Genomic DNA, 21,415 nt, shown 5'->3' with positions numbered 1-21,415 from the left:
ACAAGTTTTAGAGTTGCGCAATACTTATCCCAAAATATAATCTGGATTTGCAATTATAAAGAGACGCAGCTTTAAAGGAAAGTCTAATGGGGAAAAAAAAAATCAAATGAATGACAGTTGAGAGCAACTTTTAAATACAGATCTAATATTCACTATAGGAAAATCATGAAATTGATAGATATCCATAACTGGCCAAAAAGGCAGAAATACCAGGAAATTTGTGACTCGCCTCAGTCAGTCAATCTTGCAAATGCATCTTGCCGCCTTCTCAGATGAATTTCCAAGCAATTACTATAATCTCAAATGAAAAACATTACCTGGCTATATACAATATGAATTACAGACATGCACCGAATCCAATCTAATTCAAGCTGTTCCATTGCATTAAGTATAATCACACATTCAGAAAATTGCAGGTGTTACCAGCTTTATTGATGTAAATCATTTACAATGCCAAAAAGATTTATGCCATGACATGAAATATATCCTCCAGTGTCAAATTACTATTGTTTTATAAAAGGACAGAACTAGACAGTCATGGGAGATCTAATACAGTATTCAATAATAAATATTTCTGTGTGCAAAGGTGACTGTATCCCTCTGGATACAAGTTGCAATTTCAGCACTTTCCTGAGGTTAAAACTCAACAAATGTTGTATACTATCCAACAATTAACAGGGCAGCATTCATTTCTGCTATAATTGTAGGGGCTGAATTATTTCATGTGTAGTCACATTGGGTATCAGGTAGAATTTCATACTTGAGGCAGGCACAAACTGGGCTATTAGGTGGCTTCTGGTTCAGTGTCAGGTATCACCTTGTTATACACTGTAGTCATCTTACGACCTGCTGCACAACTTGCATTATAAGATGCAAAATTGGACATGGACAACAAAAGCAACCACATTAAGTTGTTAAATCTCAGAATAACTAAACCTAATAGAAAACAGGAATTACATCATACAAGTACACAGACAGGCAAGGTTCAGAGGTATATGGAGAAAGTGAGGTCTGCAGATGCTGGAGATCAGAGCTGGAAATGTGTTGCTGGAAAAGCGCAGCAGGTCAGGCAGCATCCAGGGAACAGGAGAATCGATGTTTCGGGCATAAGCCCTTCTTCCTGAAGAAGGGCTTATGCCCGAAACGTCGATTCTCCTGTTCCCTGGATGCTGCCTGACCTGCTGCGCTTTTCCAGCAACACATTTCCAGCTCAGAGGTATATGGGCCAAGCCCATGCAAATGGGACTACTGTATTTCAGTTCAGGAAACCTGGTTGGCATGTATGTGTTTTATGAGTATATGCCAACGAATCTCCAAAATTGTTAATGTACATTAGCAGCTACATTGTCTTACCAGGACAGAACCAGTGTACCATATGAAGATTAACACTGCTTTGCTTGGTAGTAGTGGTTAGCACTGCTGCCTCACAGCGCCAGAGACCCGGGTTCAATTCCCGCCTCAGGCGACTGTGTGGAGTTTGCACATTCTCATGTCTGCGTGGGTTTCCTCCGGATGCTCTGGTTTCCTCCCACAATCCAAAAATGTGCAGGTTAGGTGAATTGGCCGTGCTAAGTTGCCCGTAGTGTTAGGTGAAGGGATAAATGTAGGGGAATGAGTCTGGGTGGGTTGTGCTTCGGCGGGTCGGTGGGGACTTGTTGGGCCGAAGGGCCTGTTTCCACACTAAATAATCTAATCTAATCTAAACCTACATTTTGAAACAGCTGTTTTGGTTACTAATCAGACTGCAGGGCTTTTCATTTTTGTAAAATTCAAATATCCAAGGCTGTGCAATTGCCGGGTGTTGAGTGAATCTGTATCTGACAAGTCTGTTCTAACAGCATGCAAACAACAGTGCACCAATAAAATCTCAAATCATAAGAATTGGAGTAGAATTACGGCATTTGGCTCAGAGTCTGTTCCCCCATTCAATTCTGACTGATAAGAGTTCAGAGATCTATTCTCCTGTCCTCCCCCTATAACCCTTGATCCTTTTACTAATCAGAAACCTATCTACCTATCTGTCTTACATACATACTCGGCCCCCACAGCACGCTGCAACAAGGAGGTCCACAAATTCATCATCCCCGACTGAAGAGATTTCTCCTCAGTTCAGTTCTAAAGGGTTGTTCCTTCATTTGGAGGCTGTGACCTCAGGTCATAGTTTTTTTTTTAAAAAGTAAAATTAGAAAATGGAAACTTCTCAATGTTCACTCTATTCAGACCTCTCAGCATTGAGCGCTTCAGTGAGATCACATGTGCAGTTATCCCCACCCCAACCTTCCAAACCTCTTGCAAGTACAGATCCAGAGTCCTCAACCACTCATGACAACCCATTAATCCCAAGGATTGAACAAGCTGTGGCATTTTATTCAGCAGGCCAAGCTACCTCTTGGAAAAATCTAACTGCCACTGCTTTACAACAGGCACAGGTAATATTGAAGACTCACTTAGATTAGTCTAATTAATGGTAATTTGGATATTTCATTGCATTCTATTTTTAAGAAATTTGCATTAATATAAGTTTCATGGCAGCTTTATAATTTAGAAGCTAAAGCCCTTCAATTACATACTTCTCCTTAGACCTTAATCTACATTTTGCATAACATTGAATGTCCAGTAGAGGTGATAGTTTTGCAAATTAATAGCTCAAACTGAAATGTTGTGTACAGCACACCCTGAATCAATTTCTTCAGTGGCTACCAATTTGGTTTACCAATAGAGACAGAGTATAACATATGTTCAGGAAAGTGAAGATGTGCTTCAACCTAAAGTGTTTTTTTTAATAAAAGAAGCGCAGTCTTAGATAACACTATATTTTTCGCCAAGTGAAAGCAGCAATATTGAAAAAGACAAGAATAAAATACAGAATACAATTCTGTACCATCGGTCTAGTAGACAGTCATTTTTTTAGAATTAAGATTACAAACTGGGAAGACTTCAGAGTGAATTGCTTCTGTTATCTTCTGTTGAGGCACTACAAGCTTCCAAATTGTACTAATGAGGCAACTTTTTGGCGTAGATCAGATTAATAGTGGCAGCAATTTCAAGATTTCCACATGAGATGTGAACATAAAAGCTGCTTTTTCCGAACTTTTATGGTTTGTCCATAAGTCAATTGTCATCAGTTTCATGACATTTTTTTCTAAAGAAAAGAACTGATGTAGAACAGAAAATAAGCAAGCTGTAACTTTTATTCATTAGCAATTCACATTAGTTCATTTATTTTGAACTTTGCAAGAAGAGTTACATTACGGAAAGCAGTTCCATGGAACAAAATCATAGCATTTTCTTCTCTGTGCAAAAGAATCTTAAAGAGCTACTGAAACAATCAAAACTAATCCATCACTTAAAGCTTTTTCAGTGATTGTCAACTGACAAGTTCTAATTAGCATTAATTCTGTTTGTGTTTTTCTTGTAGTATATAAACTTTTGTTAGCCTGCATACATTGGCCTGGTAGTTACTGCCTCTTTTGAAGTTAACAGTATGAACTCTGCACATTTGTCCACAAAACGTTAACTAGAGCACATTATTGTTAAGCCATATATGGTAAACTTGCCAGCAGTACTGGCAAGTAACCTCAGTCAGAGTTGGACAGCACAGAAATAGATTCTTCAATCCAACTCATCTATTTCGACCAGATATTCTAAATTAATCTGGAGCCATTTGCCAGCATTTGCTCCATACCCCTTCCTATTCGTGTACCCATCCAGGTTCTTCTAAATATTGCAATTGGACCAGCCTTCACTACTTCCTTTGGCAGTTCATTCCACACACCACCATTCTCTGTGTGAAAACAATGCCCCTTATAAATCTTTCCCCTTTCACCGTAAACCTTTAGGTTTGGGCTTTGCTACCCTACCTAAGCCTCTCATGATTTTATAAGCTTCTAGAAAGGTGACATCTCAGCCTCCGATGCTCCAGGGAAAATAGCCCCAGCCTATTCAGCCTTCCCCATAGCTCAAAACCTCCCACTATCCTTGCAAATCTTTTCTGAACCCTTTCAAGTTTCACAACATCCTTCCTATAAGCAGGGTTGTCAGAAATTAATACAGTATTCCAAAAGTGGTCTAACCAACGTCCTGTACAGTTGCAACATGATATTCCAACTCCTATACTCAAAAGGTCCCAAATAAGGGCTAATAACCAAAACGTTAGCTTCACCAGCTCCTGATGCTGCCTGGCTTGCTGTGTTCTTTCAGCCTCCTGTTTGTCTACTTTGGATTCCAGCATCTTCATTGTTTTTGGCCCTATACTCAATGCACTATGCAATAAAATCAAGCACACTAAACATCTTTTTCACTATTCAGTCGACCTGAGGCTCCACTTTAAGGAACTACAAACCTGCACCCTAAAGTCTCTTTGTTCAGCAACATTCCACACGATCCTACCATTAAGTGTATACGCCCTGCCCTTATTTGCCTTACCAAAATGTAAAACCTCACACTTATCTAAATTAAACTCCATTTGCCACTCACAATCCATCTGATCAATGATGTAATCTGAGAAAACCTTCACTGTTCACTACACCATCAATTTTGGGTGTCATCTACAAATTACAAGAAAGCAAATTTTAAAAATATTGTAAGCTAGAATTCAGTGTTGAATTTTGGTGTAAACATTAATTACTGTTACCATTGCATTTGCATAATGTTTTGATTTCAGATTACAGTTTTGTAATCAATTCCTAAAATATTTACCAAGGGTTACAATACCCTGAAATGCTATGAACAAATTTTACAACATTTTTACACTAATGTAGAACTGCCATTGACTAAAGACTCTACGCTATCGCATTAATAGTACACCTGGGCATAACTCAGTAACAGAAACCTATTTGCAACAACCAATAGCAAATTTGGATTTGCAATACTACCATTTTCAATGTCTGATGCACTTAACTGTGATAGAGGACATCTAAAAACTGGCAACTATTTATAATATACTTTTTCTATCTTAATTCTTAAGCTCTGAAATGTTAACTCTTCAACCTATTAGTCTGATTCTATTTTAACTAGATTAATATTTAAAAAAAATAACAAGACTCCAGCCTCATTTAAGTCATTCATTACAAACAAGATTAACCAACCGTTGGGTGCATTTTAATGGCTACCCTTCCAGGTAGCATTGTTTTCTTCGATCATTCTAACAAATTACGCAGAGTCAGATTTCATCGTTTGCGGATATTTTAACTTAGCTATTAGCATTAATCTTACTTAGTCAAGAAAAATCAAGGTCCAGGATTTACTACTTTCCGAAATTCGTATCTCGTGATCAAAAGGAATTCCGATGTAAATGCTCTATCCTCACAAAAGAGATGCAAGGAAAATGATTTTAAGAAAGATGAGGTGTACCGTCCATTCTGCACAATGCACTCATGAAATATACCACCTTGTACGATTCATCCTCCAAAAAAACGTGAACCTCGCAAGCGTGATACTTACAATTTTGAAGGCATTGTTTACTTACCAATTGTGCTTAAGCGCCGCTTAACATGGCGGCAATCTTTCTACTTACCCGTTGGGCGACATTTTATGTATGGACTCACCTAGTATGTAGTCCTGTAACTAAATCCGTCTAAAGTCAGTCTGATCATACTTACCCATCAGGAACCGTATTCTTCTTCACCATGACTTAAAGGAGCCGTTGAAAGTCACTGCAGCAAATAGAAAAATCGCGCTGTTAAATGTTTTAACTTCGATTTTGTTCAGTCAACAGGCACCAAAGACCAGGCCTCGATCCTTTCACACAAAAATCATTTGTGACTGCGCTTAACCTCCGAAGTTCAATATAGTTGGCTCTTTATATCAATTTGTATTTTAATTAGCGAAAAAATGAGATGAAACCTACCCAAGCTTTTTTAATATAGAGTTTGAAGTAATATACAACTACTGCTCCTCATCTACACCTACAACCAACACCCAGCCATAGAAATTTCCAGAATATTAAAATACGCATGTGCGATATGACGCTATAAAATGAATCCTTACGTAATTTGCGCAAGCGCACTAAGTTGAGGAATCAGAGCACTGTTTTTATCGTTCCATGGCCATGCATTGTAATTAACGTTGGATAAAATGCACATTTCAGCATGAAAATATGCAGTTCAATTTGTTCAGGTACATCCCTCCCGTAATCGTGGATGAACAGGGTTCAAAATATTGACAACTCATAAAACAAAGTGGAACTTAAAGTATCTTCTGACAGTTGAATAGGTTACATTATATAGAACTTCCTCAGGAGACGGTGAACGCTAATTCATTCAAACGTATCTCTGGGCGGTCGGAAACCTGTTGATCTTCCAGCTAAAGGAGTTGACCCCGACTGAGTGTTGCAGACAGGCACATTCCAAGGTCCAGGACTACTTATTGAGGGACGCACTGAAGCTTGGGGCAGCTGCCGCCAAGGCGCAGTGGGGAAAGATCACCTTGTAACATCTGCCTGCCTAAGAAGAATAGGGGGACCACGCAGTCATTTGGGGTCTGCTGACGCCTCAGCTAAATATATGGACATATGATTGATAAACGTACAGACCTGAATATACAAATGATAAATCCTGATCTCTGTATGCAAATGTTTACGTATGTATGGCATGACCAACTGTATAGACCATCAAATTATTTTATGAATAATGTATATTTTTGAAATAAAAAATTAATAGACTTTGTTTTAAAGTATTTACCTAGTATTTGTAACTTGTCGATTTTTTTGCTTTAACTCAACCATTGTATTTACATCTAATTTCTGGGTTTCCTGTGATTTACAACCCGTTGTAATTCGTTACAAACTCACCAGTTTAAAGGGAGCCCAATGAAAATCAGATTTGGAACGATGAGAGAGCTCTTTAAACAGAGCCAAACCTGCAAAATTAAGATTAATTGTAACAAGGAAATATGTGTTGCTGCGGTATGCAAGGATCTACCGGGAACCAGGTGGAGAAAGCTGCCCCCGACAAATTTAGGGTTTGAAGTGATAGGGATAGGGATAGTTTAGGAATAAGATTGCGGTGCCAAGCTATCTCAGATTTTGTATTGATGTCTACACACAAAGAATGCAGAAACCTGTTTGATTTCTGGTAGGCATGGACGGGTTGGACCGAAGGGTCTGTTTCCGTGCTGTACATCCCTATGACTCTTGACGTGATGGCCCCCCAAACTATTGTGGATGGAATGACTCTGCTAGGATATTCTGAGCCCCCGAGCCAAGAGGCTATCAGCCAAGAACATATGGACAGTCAGAATAGTGTTACTAACAATATTGATGCCACAAAACTAAAAGAGAAAACAACAACTGTCTTAAAAAGACGATTGTATTTTAGGGAAGAAAATTTGTCCTTAACGATTATGGCACACATGGGACTCCAGACCAAAACTGTGGTGGTTGGTTGACTCTTAATTGTTCTCTGAAGTGGCCATGAAGGTACTCTTGTACTAAGGTGTGTCAGCTCAGGCAATGTAGACTCACGTCTTTTAAAGGTTGCCAATCAGCCACAGTGTCTAAATGAGATACTTGTCTATTTTGTAGGAGGAATCCGAACCTCACTGAGGTGGGGGCCACTGTTTCCATGGCGCAAGCAAAGATAAGTAAAAGCTGACAGATCATAAAACTTAAAGCTAAGCGATGTGAATTAATATATCATACCTAGCTTATTCACCCTGCAAAATCCCCTTTGTGGGTTGAGTCAAATTCGGGAGAGATGTGGCAGTCTGGCAATGGACATACCGGCAGAATCATACTTTATAGTCAATTCATCAGTATTCACATCCTTGGATATGTCCTATCACACCAGCATAATAAACTGTACAAATGTGGCGGCACAGCGGTGTACAATCAGGAGATAATTGCCCTTTCAGTGCTCAGCATTGACTAGACTCCGTGAATTGTCGTGGCATCACGTTAAACATAGTCAAGGAAACCTACTGTTACTATCGTCATTAATAATTTACACAGTACTAACCTAATCATCTATATTATACTTGACCAATTAAACAAATATTTGCAGATGCCTTTCTGACCACATTAAGCCAAATTCACTTACATTATCAAAAAAAAGTCAGGGAAAAGCCCGCAAACTAAAGGTATTATTTATCTTTATCCAGTTAGAATATTGAGAGTATTGGTAAGGGAGGACAGGATATTTCGTGATTCACATCTGGAGAATTAGTGTGGTAATTCGTATGTGAACATTATTTTCCACTAGTTTTATATATTTACTTAATAACAAATCAGGATATAGGGTGCGTGACATTTGGTGATTCACATCCGGAGGATTAGTGCAATCATTCAAATGAGTTCGTTTTTCGGTTTTGTGCATCTACTGAACAACTTATCAGAAATTGCCTCTGCCATTCAAAGTTGCCATTCTCATTTCTAACGGTTCAGTCAGCTGCAGGCGGTCGGGTGATCGCGTGCTGCTCGCGCGACCACAATGGGGCGCACGAGTAATGTGCCATTTGCCCATCTGTCGCTCGAGCGTGTACCAGCAGCAGCTGGACCGTTAGATGCATTTTGGGTTTACTTTTACCAAGGCTTCAAGCTAGGACGGCTTTGCGGTCTCGCATTCCTTTGGGAGTACGGTATTTTACTCTGTGTATTTCACTCAGTCTATGACTACCGGTTAATTCCTTTTGGTGTTTGAGGTCAGGCGTTGTGTATTTTCATCCTTTACGAGTCGCCGATCAGCCATCCGCGTCTAAATGAAGTGCTCCTCTATTTTGTAGGAGGGATCGCTAAATTTCCGGAATCAGAGAGGGACTGTTTACATAGTCTAAACTGGTAAAACTAGCGTTTTCTTGGTAATCCATCTGTTTTTTGCGCTGTAGTTGTACTATGATTCATCTTCCTGCCCATTCAGTGTGTGGGGAACCACCAGCGCCGTTACTTGGGGATGTTTAAGGTGCTCGGCCACTTAGACATTGCTCTCTAAACGTGGCGGAGCGACTGAGAAGTTGTCAGCTTGGTCTGACAAATGAAACAGTTCATTTTAGAGAATTTTAAGGATTATAATCTCAGTGAAACTGTCAACTTTGAAGTAATTACCTTTCTAAAAAAAAATCGGTGCTATCGAAAGGATTTTGTAAATTGCTTTCCAACAATTATTGTAGACAAGCCGGAAGCTGGAGGAACACAAGACAGGCAGCATCAGCAGGTGGAGAAGTCGACGCTTCGGGTGTCACCCTTCTTCAGGACCGGAGGTGGGTGTAGGGCGAGCTGCAGATGAAGGGGATGGTGGTGAAGTAGCCTGAAGAACTCAATATCGAGTTCTCCAGTTTCAAACAACCTCCCTTCCCAGTCACGCCCCCTCCCATGTCTCCCTGTCACCAACGTGATTCATTCCTCCCATTGACTGGCCAGGACGTACCCGCTACCTGTCTTCACCTATCCCCAACGCACCACCCCGCCACCGCCACCCCCTTATGTGCAGCTCCCCCGAGACACACCCCAAGTCCTGAAGAAGGGTTACACCTGAAACGTCAACTTCTACACCTCCTCATGCTGCCTGTCTTGTTGTGTTCTTCCACCTTCCTTCCTGCCTGCATTAGATTCCAGCATCTACAGGTTTTTTGTCTCTTTCAACAATTTCTGCTCTTGAACCTTTACAGTGGTGATAACTCTGTACAGTCTCAATTTATGTACATACAGTGAGGAAGTGGAAATTAGCTTTACAAAGAAGAAAAATGATCAATATGGGTTTATGCAGTAACTTTAAAAATATATCCTTTAAGATGGGTTTTTATTATCTTTAGGACTCACTGGCATATTGTACTGCCCTTCTATTTCCTGAGTTGTAGCTAACGTACATATGTTTTCTAAAGGTATGCACAGTCCACCAACTTAACTGACTCAGACCAGTTTTATTGTACTAAAGAATTATTATTTAACAAAACTTGTTAGACTAAAGCTAAACCAGTGAATTCTAAATTACTCACTTCTATTTCCTGTTTTCTTAATTCCAGCTCGCTTCCATATCTTTTTCTTCTATCTCTAGTTTCTTCTTTCTCTCCTCAAAGTCCAGCTGCTTCAACTATAACTGAATATCTCCCCATGCTAACGTTTCACTATCTGAAGTACTAGACTCTTTTGCATTTCCCGAGTGTTGCTGAACAATAAGACCTCTGACTGCAGGTTCATAGTTCCGTGAAAGCAGAGTCACAGGTAGACAGGATAATGAAGGTATTTGGCATGATTGCCTTTATTGTTTAGTGAATTGGTCAGTAAAGGAGTTGGGAGGTCATGTTGTGGTTGTACAGGACATTGGTTAGGCTATTATTGGAATACTGCATTCAATTCTAGTCTCCCTGCTTTAGGAATGATGTTGGGAAATTTGAAAGGGTTCAGAAGATTTACAAGGATGTTGCCAGAGTTGAAGGGTTTGGGCTACAGAGACAGATTGAATAGACTGTGGCTGTTTTCCCTGGAGCGTCCAAGGCTGAGGGGTGACCTTATAGAAGTTTATCAAATCACGAGAGGCATAGATAAGGTGAATAGCTAAGGTCTGTTCCCTGGGGTAGGGTAGTCCAAAGCTAGAGGGCATAGGTTTATGATGAGAGGGAAAGATTTAAAAGGTACCGAAGGGGCACCTTTTCACACAGAGGGTGGTACATGTATGGAGTGAGCTGCCAGAAGTGGCAAAGGCTAGTACAATTACAACATGTAAAAGGCATCGGGATTGGTATATGAAAAGGAAGAGTTGAGGCAGATATGGGCCAAATGCTGTCAAATGGGACTAAATTAATTTAGGATATTGGCATGGACGAGTTGGGTGGAATAGTCTATTTCCATGAATCTATGACTCAAAGTGCTTTGCTCGTCCCTCAATTATCACCTCTACTTTTTAAGCTGTCATTAGAATGTAAGAAATAGAAACAGGAGTAGACCATTTGGCCCATTGAGCCTGCTCCACTATTTAATAAGATCAAGGCTAATCTCCTAGTTGACTCAGCTGCACTTACCCACCTGCTCACCAGAACCCTTAATTCCTTTACTGGTCAAAAATCCATCTATCTTTGCCTTAAAACATTCAACAAGGTGGCCTCAGCTGTTTCACTGGGCAGGGAATTCCACAGACTCAGAACCCTTTGGATGAAGAAGTTCCTCCTCAACTCAGTCCTAAAGCTATGCCCCCTGGTTCTAGTTTCACCCACCAGTGGAAACAATCTCCTTGATTCTATTGTATTATTCTCTTCAAATTTTACATTTTCTATAAGATCCCCCATCCCCATTCTAAATTTCAATGAGTATAGTCCCAGTCTACTCAGTGTCTCCTCATAAGCCAATCTTCTCAACTCTGGAGAAAGCTAATACAATACCCATAATGCTGTGCACCTTTACCTTATGCAGCAGCCTTTCGTGCAGCACCCTGTCGGATGCCTTCTGAAAATCCAGATACACCAAATCCACTGGTTCCCTGTTGTTCACTGCTCTCAATGTGTTCAAAGAATTCCAGTAAATTAGTTAAACATGACCTGCCCTACGTGAACCCATGCTACATCTGCTCCATGAGACTATTTCTATCCTGATGTCTCACTATTTCTTCCTTGATTATTGATTCAAGCATGTACCCCACTTGATGTTAAGCTAATGGGCTTATATTAGTTTCCCCACCATCTATTTGATACTCTGGGATGCATTCCATCAGGAGACTTGTCTAACTTTAGCCCAAATAGCTTACCCAACACAGCTTCTTTAGTGATTATGATAATTTCTAGTTCCTCAACTGCCAAAGCCTCCTTGTCATCAATTACTGGCAAGTTATTTGTGTCTTCTGCTGTGAAGATGAACACACAATACCTGTTCAACACCTTGGCCATTTCCTCATTTCCCATTATTGAATCCCTCTTCTCATCCTCCAAATGAGGAATGTTTACCTTAACCACTTTTACAAATATATAAAATTTTTAAAAAAACTTTTACTATCTCAGAGTCATAGAGATGTACAGCACAGAGACACACCCATCAGTCCAACCTGTCCATGCTGACCAGATGTCCTAACCCAATCTAGTCTCACCTGCCATCACCCGACCCATATCCCTCCAAACCCTTCCTATTCATATACCCATCCAAATGCCTTTTAAATGTTGCAATTGTACTAGCCTCCACCACTTCCTCTGGCAGCTCAATTCATACACTTACCACCCTCTGCATGAAAACGTTGCCCCTTTATGTCCCTTTTATATCTTTCCCTTCTCACCCTAAACCTATGCCCTCTAGTTCTGGACTCCCCTACCCCAGGGAAAAGACTTTGCCTATTTACCCTATCCATGCCGCTCATGATTTTATAAACGTCTATAAAGATCACCCCTCAGCCTCTGATGGTCCAGAGAAAACAGCCCCAGCCTGTTCAGCCTCTCCCTACAGCTCAAATCCTCCAACCCTGGCAACATCCTTGTAAACCTTTTCTGAACCCTTTCAAGTTTCACAACATCTTTGCAACAAGAAGGAGACCAGAATTGCACGCAATATTCCAACAGTGGCCTAACCAACGTCCTGTACAGCCGCAACATGACCTCAACTCCTGTACTCAATACTCAGACCAATAAAGCAAGGTAATATGGATTATGAGAGTAAACTAATTTAGAATATAAAATCAGAGGACAGGAAAAATTTCTAGCTGTAACAGGTTGCTCCTATTTTGAGGTATTGTAGTTAGTCACAAAAAAACACATCCAGAAACCCTAGCCACTCTCCCCAGCATCAAAGACATCTCAGAAATGACTGCCAGACTACTCAGACCCCTTGGCATCATGGTAGCCCACCAATTAGCTAAAACAGCAGCTAATGAACTTGAAAGACCCTATACAGACAATGAGCTAAACTAACATCTTTTACAAAATACCGTACAAGGGCTATAACAAACACTACATTGGACAAACGGGCAGAAAACTAGCCACCAGGATACATGAACACCAACTAGCCGCAAAAAGACATGACCCTCTCTCACAAGTATCCTCATATATGGATGAGGAAGGATACCACTTCAACTGGGACAATACATCCATCCTAGGACACGCATGAGAATTCATAGAAGCATAGCATTCCAACCGGAACTCTATCAACAAACACATTGAGTTAGACTCCATCTACCACACCTGGAGAAAAGGAACAGGAAGTGACTTCACCACAGGAAATGATATCACCAATCCAAAGAACCCCAAACATATAAAGAGAAAGCAGGACTTTTCAGCATTGCTTTGTATGAGGTCTATTGAAGATGTTCGAGGAGAAAGTGAGGACTGCAGATGCTGGAGATCAGAGCTGAAAATGTGTTGCTGGAAAAGCGCAGCAGGTCAGGCAGCATCCAAGGAGCAGGAGAATCGACGTTTCGGGCATAAGCCCTTCTTCAGGAATCTGAAAGTTAACCCCACTCATGTGGCTGTCACTTGGTCCGAGTATATGTATGTTTACGATTTCAGAAATTCTTCAAAAATCACATTGGCAATCACAATCCATCCAAAGGACTCCTCTAGCTCTCATATACATACCTTTTGTATCTCCACCCCAGACGTAAACATGTCTGGCTCTTGCTTGAAAGAATTCTGTGAAGTGGCAATCATCATGCTGACAGGCAGCCTTTTCTAGTGGGCAAAAGTGAGGACTGCAGATGCTGGAGATCAGAGTCGAGACTGTGGTGTTGGAAAAGCATAACATTTCAGGCAGCATCCGAGGAGGAGGAGAATCAACATTTTGGGCATTCCTGATGAAGGGCTTTTGCCTGATACAGCTTTTTCTAGTGGTCTGTTATTATCTGGCAAAGGAAACATCTCTTGACATCTAACATAGTTCTGTCATTAAGCTACTGAAAATTTAATCCTTGGCCTGAACTAAATGGTATTATATTGAGCCAAATGTTTCATGTGAATTAGCACTGAGAATGACAGAAGTCCTACCATCTTTCAAGTTATGAGGTATGTAATAGTGTCTCAAGTCTCATTTTCATCCAACATTGTTTATATATTAGGATCTAGTGATCCAAGTCTTGAGCTGAGGGCTGACACCCATGAAACATGCATTTGGATGTTGATTGGTTCAGTATCTGAGCCATTACAAGTGAACATTGTACAATCATCTGTGAACCTCCCCACTCCTTATGAGACAGGAATTGTTATTGATGAAGCAGCTGAAGATGATTAATTCTAGGACACAGGGTAGTGAGGCATTTTATGGAAAACTTATCACTGGCACATATCCTACTTTTTATTGTTTCTTATTATTTGGTGGATACACAATAATGGTAAACTGGGGAATGTGATGTAACATTCATATGAGGTTTCTGTAAATCTATTGCTTCAACTGTTACCCAATATTTTGTTATAAACTGGAAGAATAATCATTGAAATTGCCTCCTAACATTGATACACTCAGGCTATACCTCTTGGTTTGAAGTTGTTTAGTTCAAGTATCTGAAATGAATTAGACTGTGCAAAACCATTTCCAATTAAACATGCATTGCTTAAAATCAAACTCCTTTGTTTTAATTCATAATTCAAGTTCCTATTCAAAACAAGCTCTTTGAAGTGAAGCTACTTAATTCAAGTTCATCCAGGTTCAGGCAGCTCCAGAGCAGCTGACCTTCCTGGGATATCCACAGTCCCTTCACGGAAAGAGAGTGTAGTGCTGGAAAAGCACAGCAGGTCAGGCAGCATCTGAGGAACAGGAGAATCAACATTTCGGGCATAAGACCCTCATCAGAAATGAGGCTTATGGGTTGGGCTGAGAGATAAATGGGAGGGGGGTGGGGTTGGGGGGGAGGTAGCTGGGAAAGTGATAGGTGGATGAAGGTGAGGGAGAGGGTGATAGGTCAGAGCGGGGATGGATCCGGAGGGCAGTATTAAGATGGAGGCTTGGGGACAGGGGTAATGTGGGGGGAGGGGAAACAAAGAAGCTGTTGAAATCCACATTTATCCCCTGTGGTTGCAGGGTACCAAGGCAGAGTATGAGGCATTCCTTCTCCAGGTGTTGGGTGCAATGGTTTGGTGGTGGAGGAGGCCCATGACCTTGATGGAGTGGGAGAGAGAGTTGAAGTGTTCAGCCACAGGGCTGGTGTCCCAGAAATATTCTCTGAAACGACCCACAAGAAGGCATCCTGTTTCCCCAATGTAGAGGAGACCACACCAGATGCAGCAGATGATATGGTAGAGGTACAGATAAATTTCTGATGGATGTGGAAGGATGTAGAAACTTTATTGCTGGAACAGCGCAGCAGGTCAGGCAGCATCCAGGGAACAGGAGATTCGACGTTTCGGGCACAGGCCCTTCTTCAGGAATGAGCAGAGAGTGTTCAGCAGGAGAAGATAAAAGGTAGGGAGGAGGGACTTGGAGGAGGGGCGTTGGAAATGTGATAGGTGGAAAGAGGTCAAGGTGAGGGTGATAGGTCGGAGTAGGATGGAGGCGGAGAGGTCAAGAAGAAGACTGCAGGTCAGGAAGGCGGTGCCGGGCTGGAGGGATTCGGCTGAGACAAGGTGGGGGGAGGAGGGATGAAGAAACTGATGAAGTCCAAGTTCATCCCCTGTGGTTGGAGGGTTCCCAGTCGGAAGATAAGACGCTCCTCCTCCGACCGTCGCATTGTTGTGGTTTGGCGGTGGATGAGTCCAATGACCTGCATATCCTCGGTGGAGTGGGAGGGGGAGTTGAAATGCTGTGCTACAGGGTGGAAGGATCCCTTGGGGCCTTGGACGGAGGTGAGAGGAGTGGTGTGGCTGCAGGTTTTGCACTTCCTGTGGTGGCAGGGAAAGGTGGCAGGAGTGGGATGTAGTCTGGTTGGTGGGGCGGGGGTGGGCGTGGACCTGATGAGGGAGTTGCGGAGGGAATGGCCTCTCCTGAATGCTGATAGGGGCAGGGAGGGAAATATATCTTTGGGGTCTATTTGTAGGTGGCAGAAGTAGCGGAGGATGATGAGTTGCATGTGGAGGTTGGTGGGGTGGAAGGTGAGGACCAGAAGGATTCTGTCCTCGTTGCGTTGGGAGGGGTGGGATTCAAGGGCAGTGTTGCATGAAGTAGCGAAGACGCGCAGGAGGGCATTGTCAATCACGTGGAAAGGCACTCCTCTGCTTCACGGCCTTGAACCCCACCCTTTCCAATGCAACACGGACAGAACCCCCCCCCCCGGTCCTCACCTTCTACAGGACAAGGGGAGACAGGACGCCCACTTGCAGATCATTTCAGAGAATATTTCTGGGACACCCGCACCTGCCAACCCTGCTGCCCGTGACTGTACACTTCAACTCCCCCTCCCACTCCATAAAGGGCGTGCAGGTCCTGGGCCTCCTCCACCACCAAACCGTTACCACTGATGCCTGGAGGAGGAATGCCTCATATTCCGCCTTAGGACCCTGCAAACACATGGGATAAATGTGGATTTCAACAGCTCACCCCAGCTCCAACCTCATGACCTGTCCCACCTGCCTATCTTCCTTTCCACTATCCACTCCACCCTCTTGTCTGACCTATCACCTTCATCCCCACCCCCATTCACCCATTGTAGTCTTTGCTACCTTCCCCCACCCTCCTCTTTGACCTATCACTCCAACCCCACCCCCATTCACCTATTGTACTCAATGCTATTTTCTCCCACTCCCACCCCCCTCTCATTTATCTCTCCACTCTGCAGGCACCCTGCCTCTATTCCTGACGAAGGGCTTTTGCCCGAAACGTCGATTTTCCTGCTTCTCGGATGCTGCCTGACATGCTGTGCTTTTGCAGCGCCACTCTAATCTCTACTTTCTATACAAACTAATTCTAGACACAAATATGGGAAGACGGTCTATGATTTCATGTGAAATGTATTTTTATTGACCAAAAATTTCTTTAATGTTGATTTATCTCACCTTTTTGTCAGACAGTATCCAAGCCAAATTTAAGTTTTAATAAACAAGAAATTATACAGGTGAGAAAAAAATGCCTCAACAAATTAACATTTTTCTGTCACACTTGAACAACTGATGATGATGTTGATAAAAGCAAAGACTGAAAACAAAGTGATGGAAAACCTCTGGAAATTTCGCAGCGTCTGTGAAAACAGAAACAGTTAATGTTTCGAGTTCAAGATGGTTCTTTTTCCACAGTTTCCAGTTTCTTCACCCATATTCTCATCTAAATCATTTATATAAATGACAAAGTGGACCCAGCACTGATCCCTGTGGAACACTGCTGGCCTCCAGTCTGAAAAACAATCCTCTATCATCATTCTTTATCTCCTGCCGTTGGGCCAATTTTGATCCAATAGGCAAGTTCACCCTGAATCCCATGTGTTCTAACTTTACGAGTCTATCATTTGGGATGGCAAGGTGGCTTAGTGGTTAGCACTGCTGCCTCACAGCACTAGGGAGTTTACACATTCTCCCCATGTCTGTGTGGCTTTTCTCCGGGTGCTCAGTTTCCTCCCACATTCCAAAAGATGTGCAGGTTAGATGAATTGGCCATGCTAAATTCCCCTAGTGTTAGGTGCATTAGTCAGGGGTAAATGTACTGAAATGAGTCTCGGTGGGTTACTCTTCGGAGGTTTGGTATGGACTTGTTGGGTCGAAGGGCATTTTCCACACTGTAGGGAATCTAACCTTGTCAATAGCTTTAGTAAAGTCCAATTAACAATCTCTCCCACTCTGCCATTATCAATCTTCTTGGCTAATGCCTCAAAGTTATCTTAACTGTATCTGCTCACACCTTGCTTCCTGCATGGACTCCATTCCATTTTTCCAGCTTCTCAAATCTCCTTTGCATCTGTTCCAATATTCCCCAAAACTGTTAATGGTAGGGCTTTTGGCTATGTCTGACCCATTTTCTGTACTTCTACATTTATCCTTTTCCCTCCCTCCTGCCACAATGAGAAGGTTACCCTTATTTCTTCTTTTCACACCATAGTCTCTGCATTCAAAGGATAGTCCTCTCCAATTTCTGTCACCTCCAGCAGGATGCCACAACCAAAGACATCTTCTCCTCCCCTTATCAACATTCGAGAAGGACTGTTTCCTCCTTGACAGCTTGGTTCATTCCCACCAACTCTTCACCCATCTCACCACTTTCCCATGCAATCACAGGTGTAATATGCGTGCAAGTCTCCAAACACATCTTCCAACTAAAACAGCGATTTATTTGTCCTTCTGTCAATGTAGTCTACACATAATGAAGTTGTTCCATGTTGGTGAGATTAAATTGATTGATGACTTTACAGAACAATTCCACTCAGCCTGTTTAAAAAAAATGTCTTCAACCTTTCAGTTGTTTGTCTTTTCAATGCACCAATTTGCTCTCATGCTTAAATTTCCATCCTAGACCTGCTGAAGGAGCAGCACCTTCTTTATAGCCCTTCCTCTCCTTCAGTTCTGAAGAAGAGTCATGTCAGACTTAAAACATTAATTCTTTTTCTCTGTCCACAGATGCTGCCAGCACTGCTTAGTTTTTCAGCACTTTCTGCATTTATTTAAGGTGATATCAATGATTGGGAATTTCAATTTTTTTTGTTTTTGGTTACTTACTAAATCAGCAGTACAAATATACAAGCAACCTTTAACATAGAACGCTACAGTGCAGTACAGGCCCTTTAGCCCTCAATGTTATGCTAACCTGCAAAATTAATCTGATGCCCATCTAACCTACACCGTTCCATTATTATCCATATGTATGTCCAATACCCATTTAAATGCCCTTAATGTCGGTGAGCCTACTAGTGTTTTAGGCAGGCCGTTCCACGCCCTTACTACTCTCTAAAGAAACTACCCCTGTTATCTATTCTAAATCTATCACCCTTGAATTTAAAGCTATGTATCCTCATGTTAGCTTTCACCATCTGAGGAAAAAGGCTCTCACTGTCCATCCTATTTAACTCTCTGATTATCTTATGTCTCAATTAAGTCACCTCTCAATCTTCTTTTCTCCAATGAAAACAGCCTCAGTTCCCTCAGCCTTTCCTTGTAAGACCTTCCTTCCATATCAGGCAATATCCTAGTAAATCTCCTCTGAACTCTTTCCAAAGCTTCCACATCCTTCTTATAATGTGGTGACCAGAACTGCACGCAATACTCCAAGTGCAGCCTTACCAGTGTCATGTACAGCTGAAGCATGACCTCTTGGCTCCTAAACTCAATCCCTCTACCAATAAACAGCAACACACCATATGCCTTCTTAACAACCCTATCAACCTGGGTGACAACTTTCAGGGATTTATGCACCTGGACCCCGAGATCTCTCTGTTCATCTACACTGCCAAGAATTTTATCATTAGCCCAGTACTCTGCATTCCTGTTACTACTTCTGAAGTGAACTAGCTCACACTTTTCTGCACTAAACTCCATTTGCCACTTCTCAGCCCAGCTCTGCATCTTATCTACGTCGCTCTGTAACCCACAATATCCTTTGGCACTATCCACAACTCTGCCTTCTTTAGTGTCATCTGCAAATTTACTAACCCATCCTTCTACGCCCACAACCAGATCATTTATAAAAAAGACAAACAGCAGTGGCCCCAAAACAGATTCTTGTAGCACACCATTGGTAACTGAGCTCCAGAATGAACAATTCCTATCAACCACCACCCTCTGTCTTCATGAGCAGCATGGATAGGATAAATAGACAAAGTCTTTTCCTTGGGGTAGGGGAGTCCAGAACTCTGGGCATAGGTTTAGGGTGAGAGGGAAAGATATGAAAGGGACCTAAAGAGCAACATTTTCATGCGGAGGATGGTGCATGTATGGAATGAGCTGCCAGATGAAGTGATTGAGGTTGGTACAATTGCAACATGTAAAAGGCATCTGGATGGGTATATGAATAGGAAGGGTTTAGAGGGATATGGGCCAAGTTCTGGCAAATGGGACTAGGTTAGGTTGGGATATCTTGTTGGCATGGATGAATTAGACCGAAGCATCTGTTTGTGTGCTGTATATCTCTGTGACTCTATGACTAACTCTGGAGCAGATGGTTCTTGAACCCAGGCCTCCTGGCTCAGAGGTAGGAACTCTACCACAGCATCATAAGAGATTGCCCCAAAATAGTTGTATTTTGAACTAACCTGTTCAGACACTTCTCTGAGGTAAGTAGGACTTGAAGCCAGACCTTCAGGACTAGAAGCAGGGAGATTACCAATGCATCACAAGACCCCTCAAACAACTGCGTCGATATTTTCTAGCCAACATATTTAGTAATATTAATACACACTTCTGGAGCAGGTGGAACTTAAGTCCAGGCCGCCTCCTTCAGAGGTAGGGGACCCAGTTTGTGATTAATCTCACCTGGGCACTGATGGCTGATTCTAGAGCAATGAATGCCCTTGTGTGTGTGTGGCTGTTTTTCTGCTAGTGCCAGAAACTAGTCTGGGACATCCAAAACACACAATAGATTCCATTCTGGATTGCTGAGGTCATCAGAAATTGCAATGTTGTAGTGGTGATTGCTGCTAGTGCTGAAAGTAAAGGCCCACAAAAATGGAGAGTGCAGAGGAGATTTACCAGATGTTGCCTGGGCTGGAGAATTTCGGTTGTGAAGAGTGTTCAGTCAGACTGAGGCTGTTTTTCTTAAAGCAGAGCAGATTTGAGAGAGGACATAATTGAGATGTATAAAGTTATGAGGGGTATAGATAAGTTAGACAGGAAGGAACTTCTCCCCATTGAACAGATTAGTAAATAGGGGGCATTAATTTATTGCAGGGACAAAAGGTTAAGAGGAAATATGAGGAAAAACCTATTTCACTTGGAGGTTGGTGAGAACCTGGAACTCGCTTCCTCTTAAGAGTGGTAGAGACAGAAACTCAGAACATTTAAGAAGTATTTAGATGTGCATTTGCAATGCCAAAAGCATACAGGGCTATGGGCCAAATACTGGAAAAAAGGATTAGAATAGTTAAATGATTGGCCCATCATGTCCATGCCCAATAAAAACAAATGGCCTTTTTCTTTGTTGTTGACGAAGTGCTTTATGAATGAGAGTGTTTCAACAGAAATAAGAGCAAAAATCATGTTTTTGAAATAACTAACTTTTTATTTTCTAGCTTTCAGTTGAAATCATGTTTTATGGAAATTGCTCAAATTAGGTTACTGAGTATTTTTTACAGCAGTTCCATGTTTTGAGTTAACAAGTAAGCCTAATAGAAATGAACATTGAATTTTTAATTGCATTACAATTTATTAAATTGTTTTGTTCTAGGTCTGTCTTGAAAATATGATTATCATTCTCGTAAGAGTTATAAGGCAAGTTTAACAATATGGCATTGTAAGTATTATTATTTACATTTGCAAGTATAATTTAGCTCATATTGAAATGCTTTGGCAGTATCTGTCACTTAGTCCAAGTATATTACCAGGATTTGTTGCAGAACTAGATCATGTACCTTTTTTTTGGTGCTATGTGGACACCCAGGGCACAAAAATAGAGGCCAAGGAATTTTGAGAATGTAACCTTTTAAAATAAAACCTTTGTGATTTACATATGAAA

At 41.7% G+C, this 21,415-nt stretch overlaps 2 protein-coding genes across 3 annotated transcripts in view; one reads left to right on the top strand and one right to left on the bottom strand.

The window, feature by feature from the left end:
• Positions 1-5,942, bottom strand: part of LOC122561102 (uncharacterized) — a 52,351-nt gene extending 46,409 nt beyond the window's left edge. The window contains exons 1-2 of one of the 2 annotated variants that reach the window (XM_043712512.2): positions 5,849-5,942; positions 5,601-5,654 (exon numbers count right to left, since the gene is read on the bottom strand). In XM_043712512.2, the coding sequence (XP_043568447.1) occupies positions 5,601-5,629 (29 nt within the window). In that variant the 5' untranslated portion in view covers positions 5,630-5,654; positions 5,849-5,942. Of the gene's footprint in view, positions 1-5,600; positions 5,814-5,848 lie in introns of those variants that run through there. The other variant, XM_043712513.2, reaches the window with a different exon arrangement.
• A 2,585-nt stretch (positions 5,943-8,527) lies between these two features.
• LOC122561384 (protein CC2D2B-like) overlaps positions 8,528-21,415 on the top strand; it is a 121,400-nt gene continuing 108,512 nt past the window's right edge. Inside the window, exons 1-2 of the mRNA XM_087999270.1 lie at positions 8,528-8,574; positions 21,128-21,193. Of these exons, the coding sequence (XP_087855396.1) occupies positions 21,186-21,193 (8 nt within the window). The 5' untranslated portion in view covers positions 8,528-8,574; positions 21,128-21,185. The remainder of the gene's footprint in view (positions 8,575-21,127; positions 21,194-21,415) is intronic.

This window comes from Chiloscyllium plagiosum, unplaced genomic scaffold (assembly GCF_037043375.1).
Source record: "Chiloscyllium plagiosum isolate Xiang-an unplaced genomic scaffold, Cpla_swu_hap1 HiC_scaffold_22, whole genome shotgun sequence".
In the NCBI taxonomy this organism is placed as follows: domain Eukaryota; kingdom Metazoa; phylum Chordata; class Chondrichthyes; order Orectolobiformes; family Hemiscylliidae; genus Chiloscyllium; species Chiloscyllium plagiosum.
The sequence above is the reverse complement of the archived record's forward strand: the minus strand, read 5'-3'. Positions and strand labels throughout refer to the sequence as shown.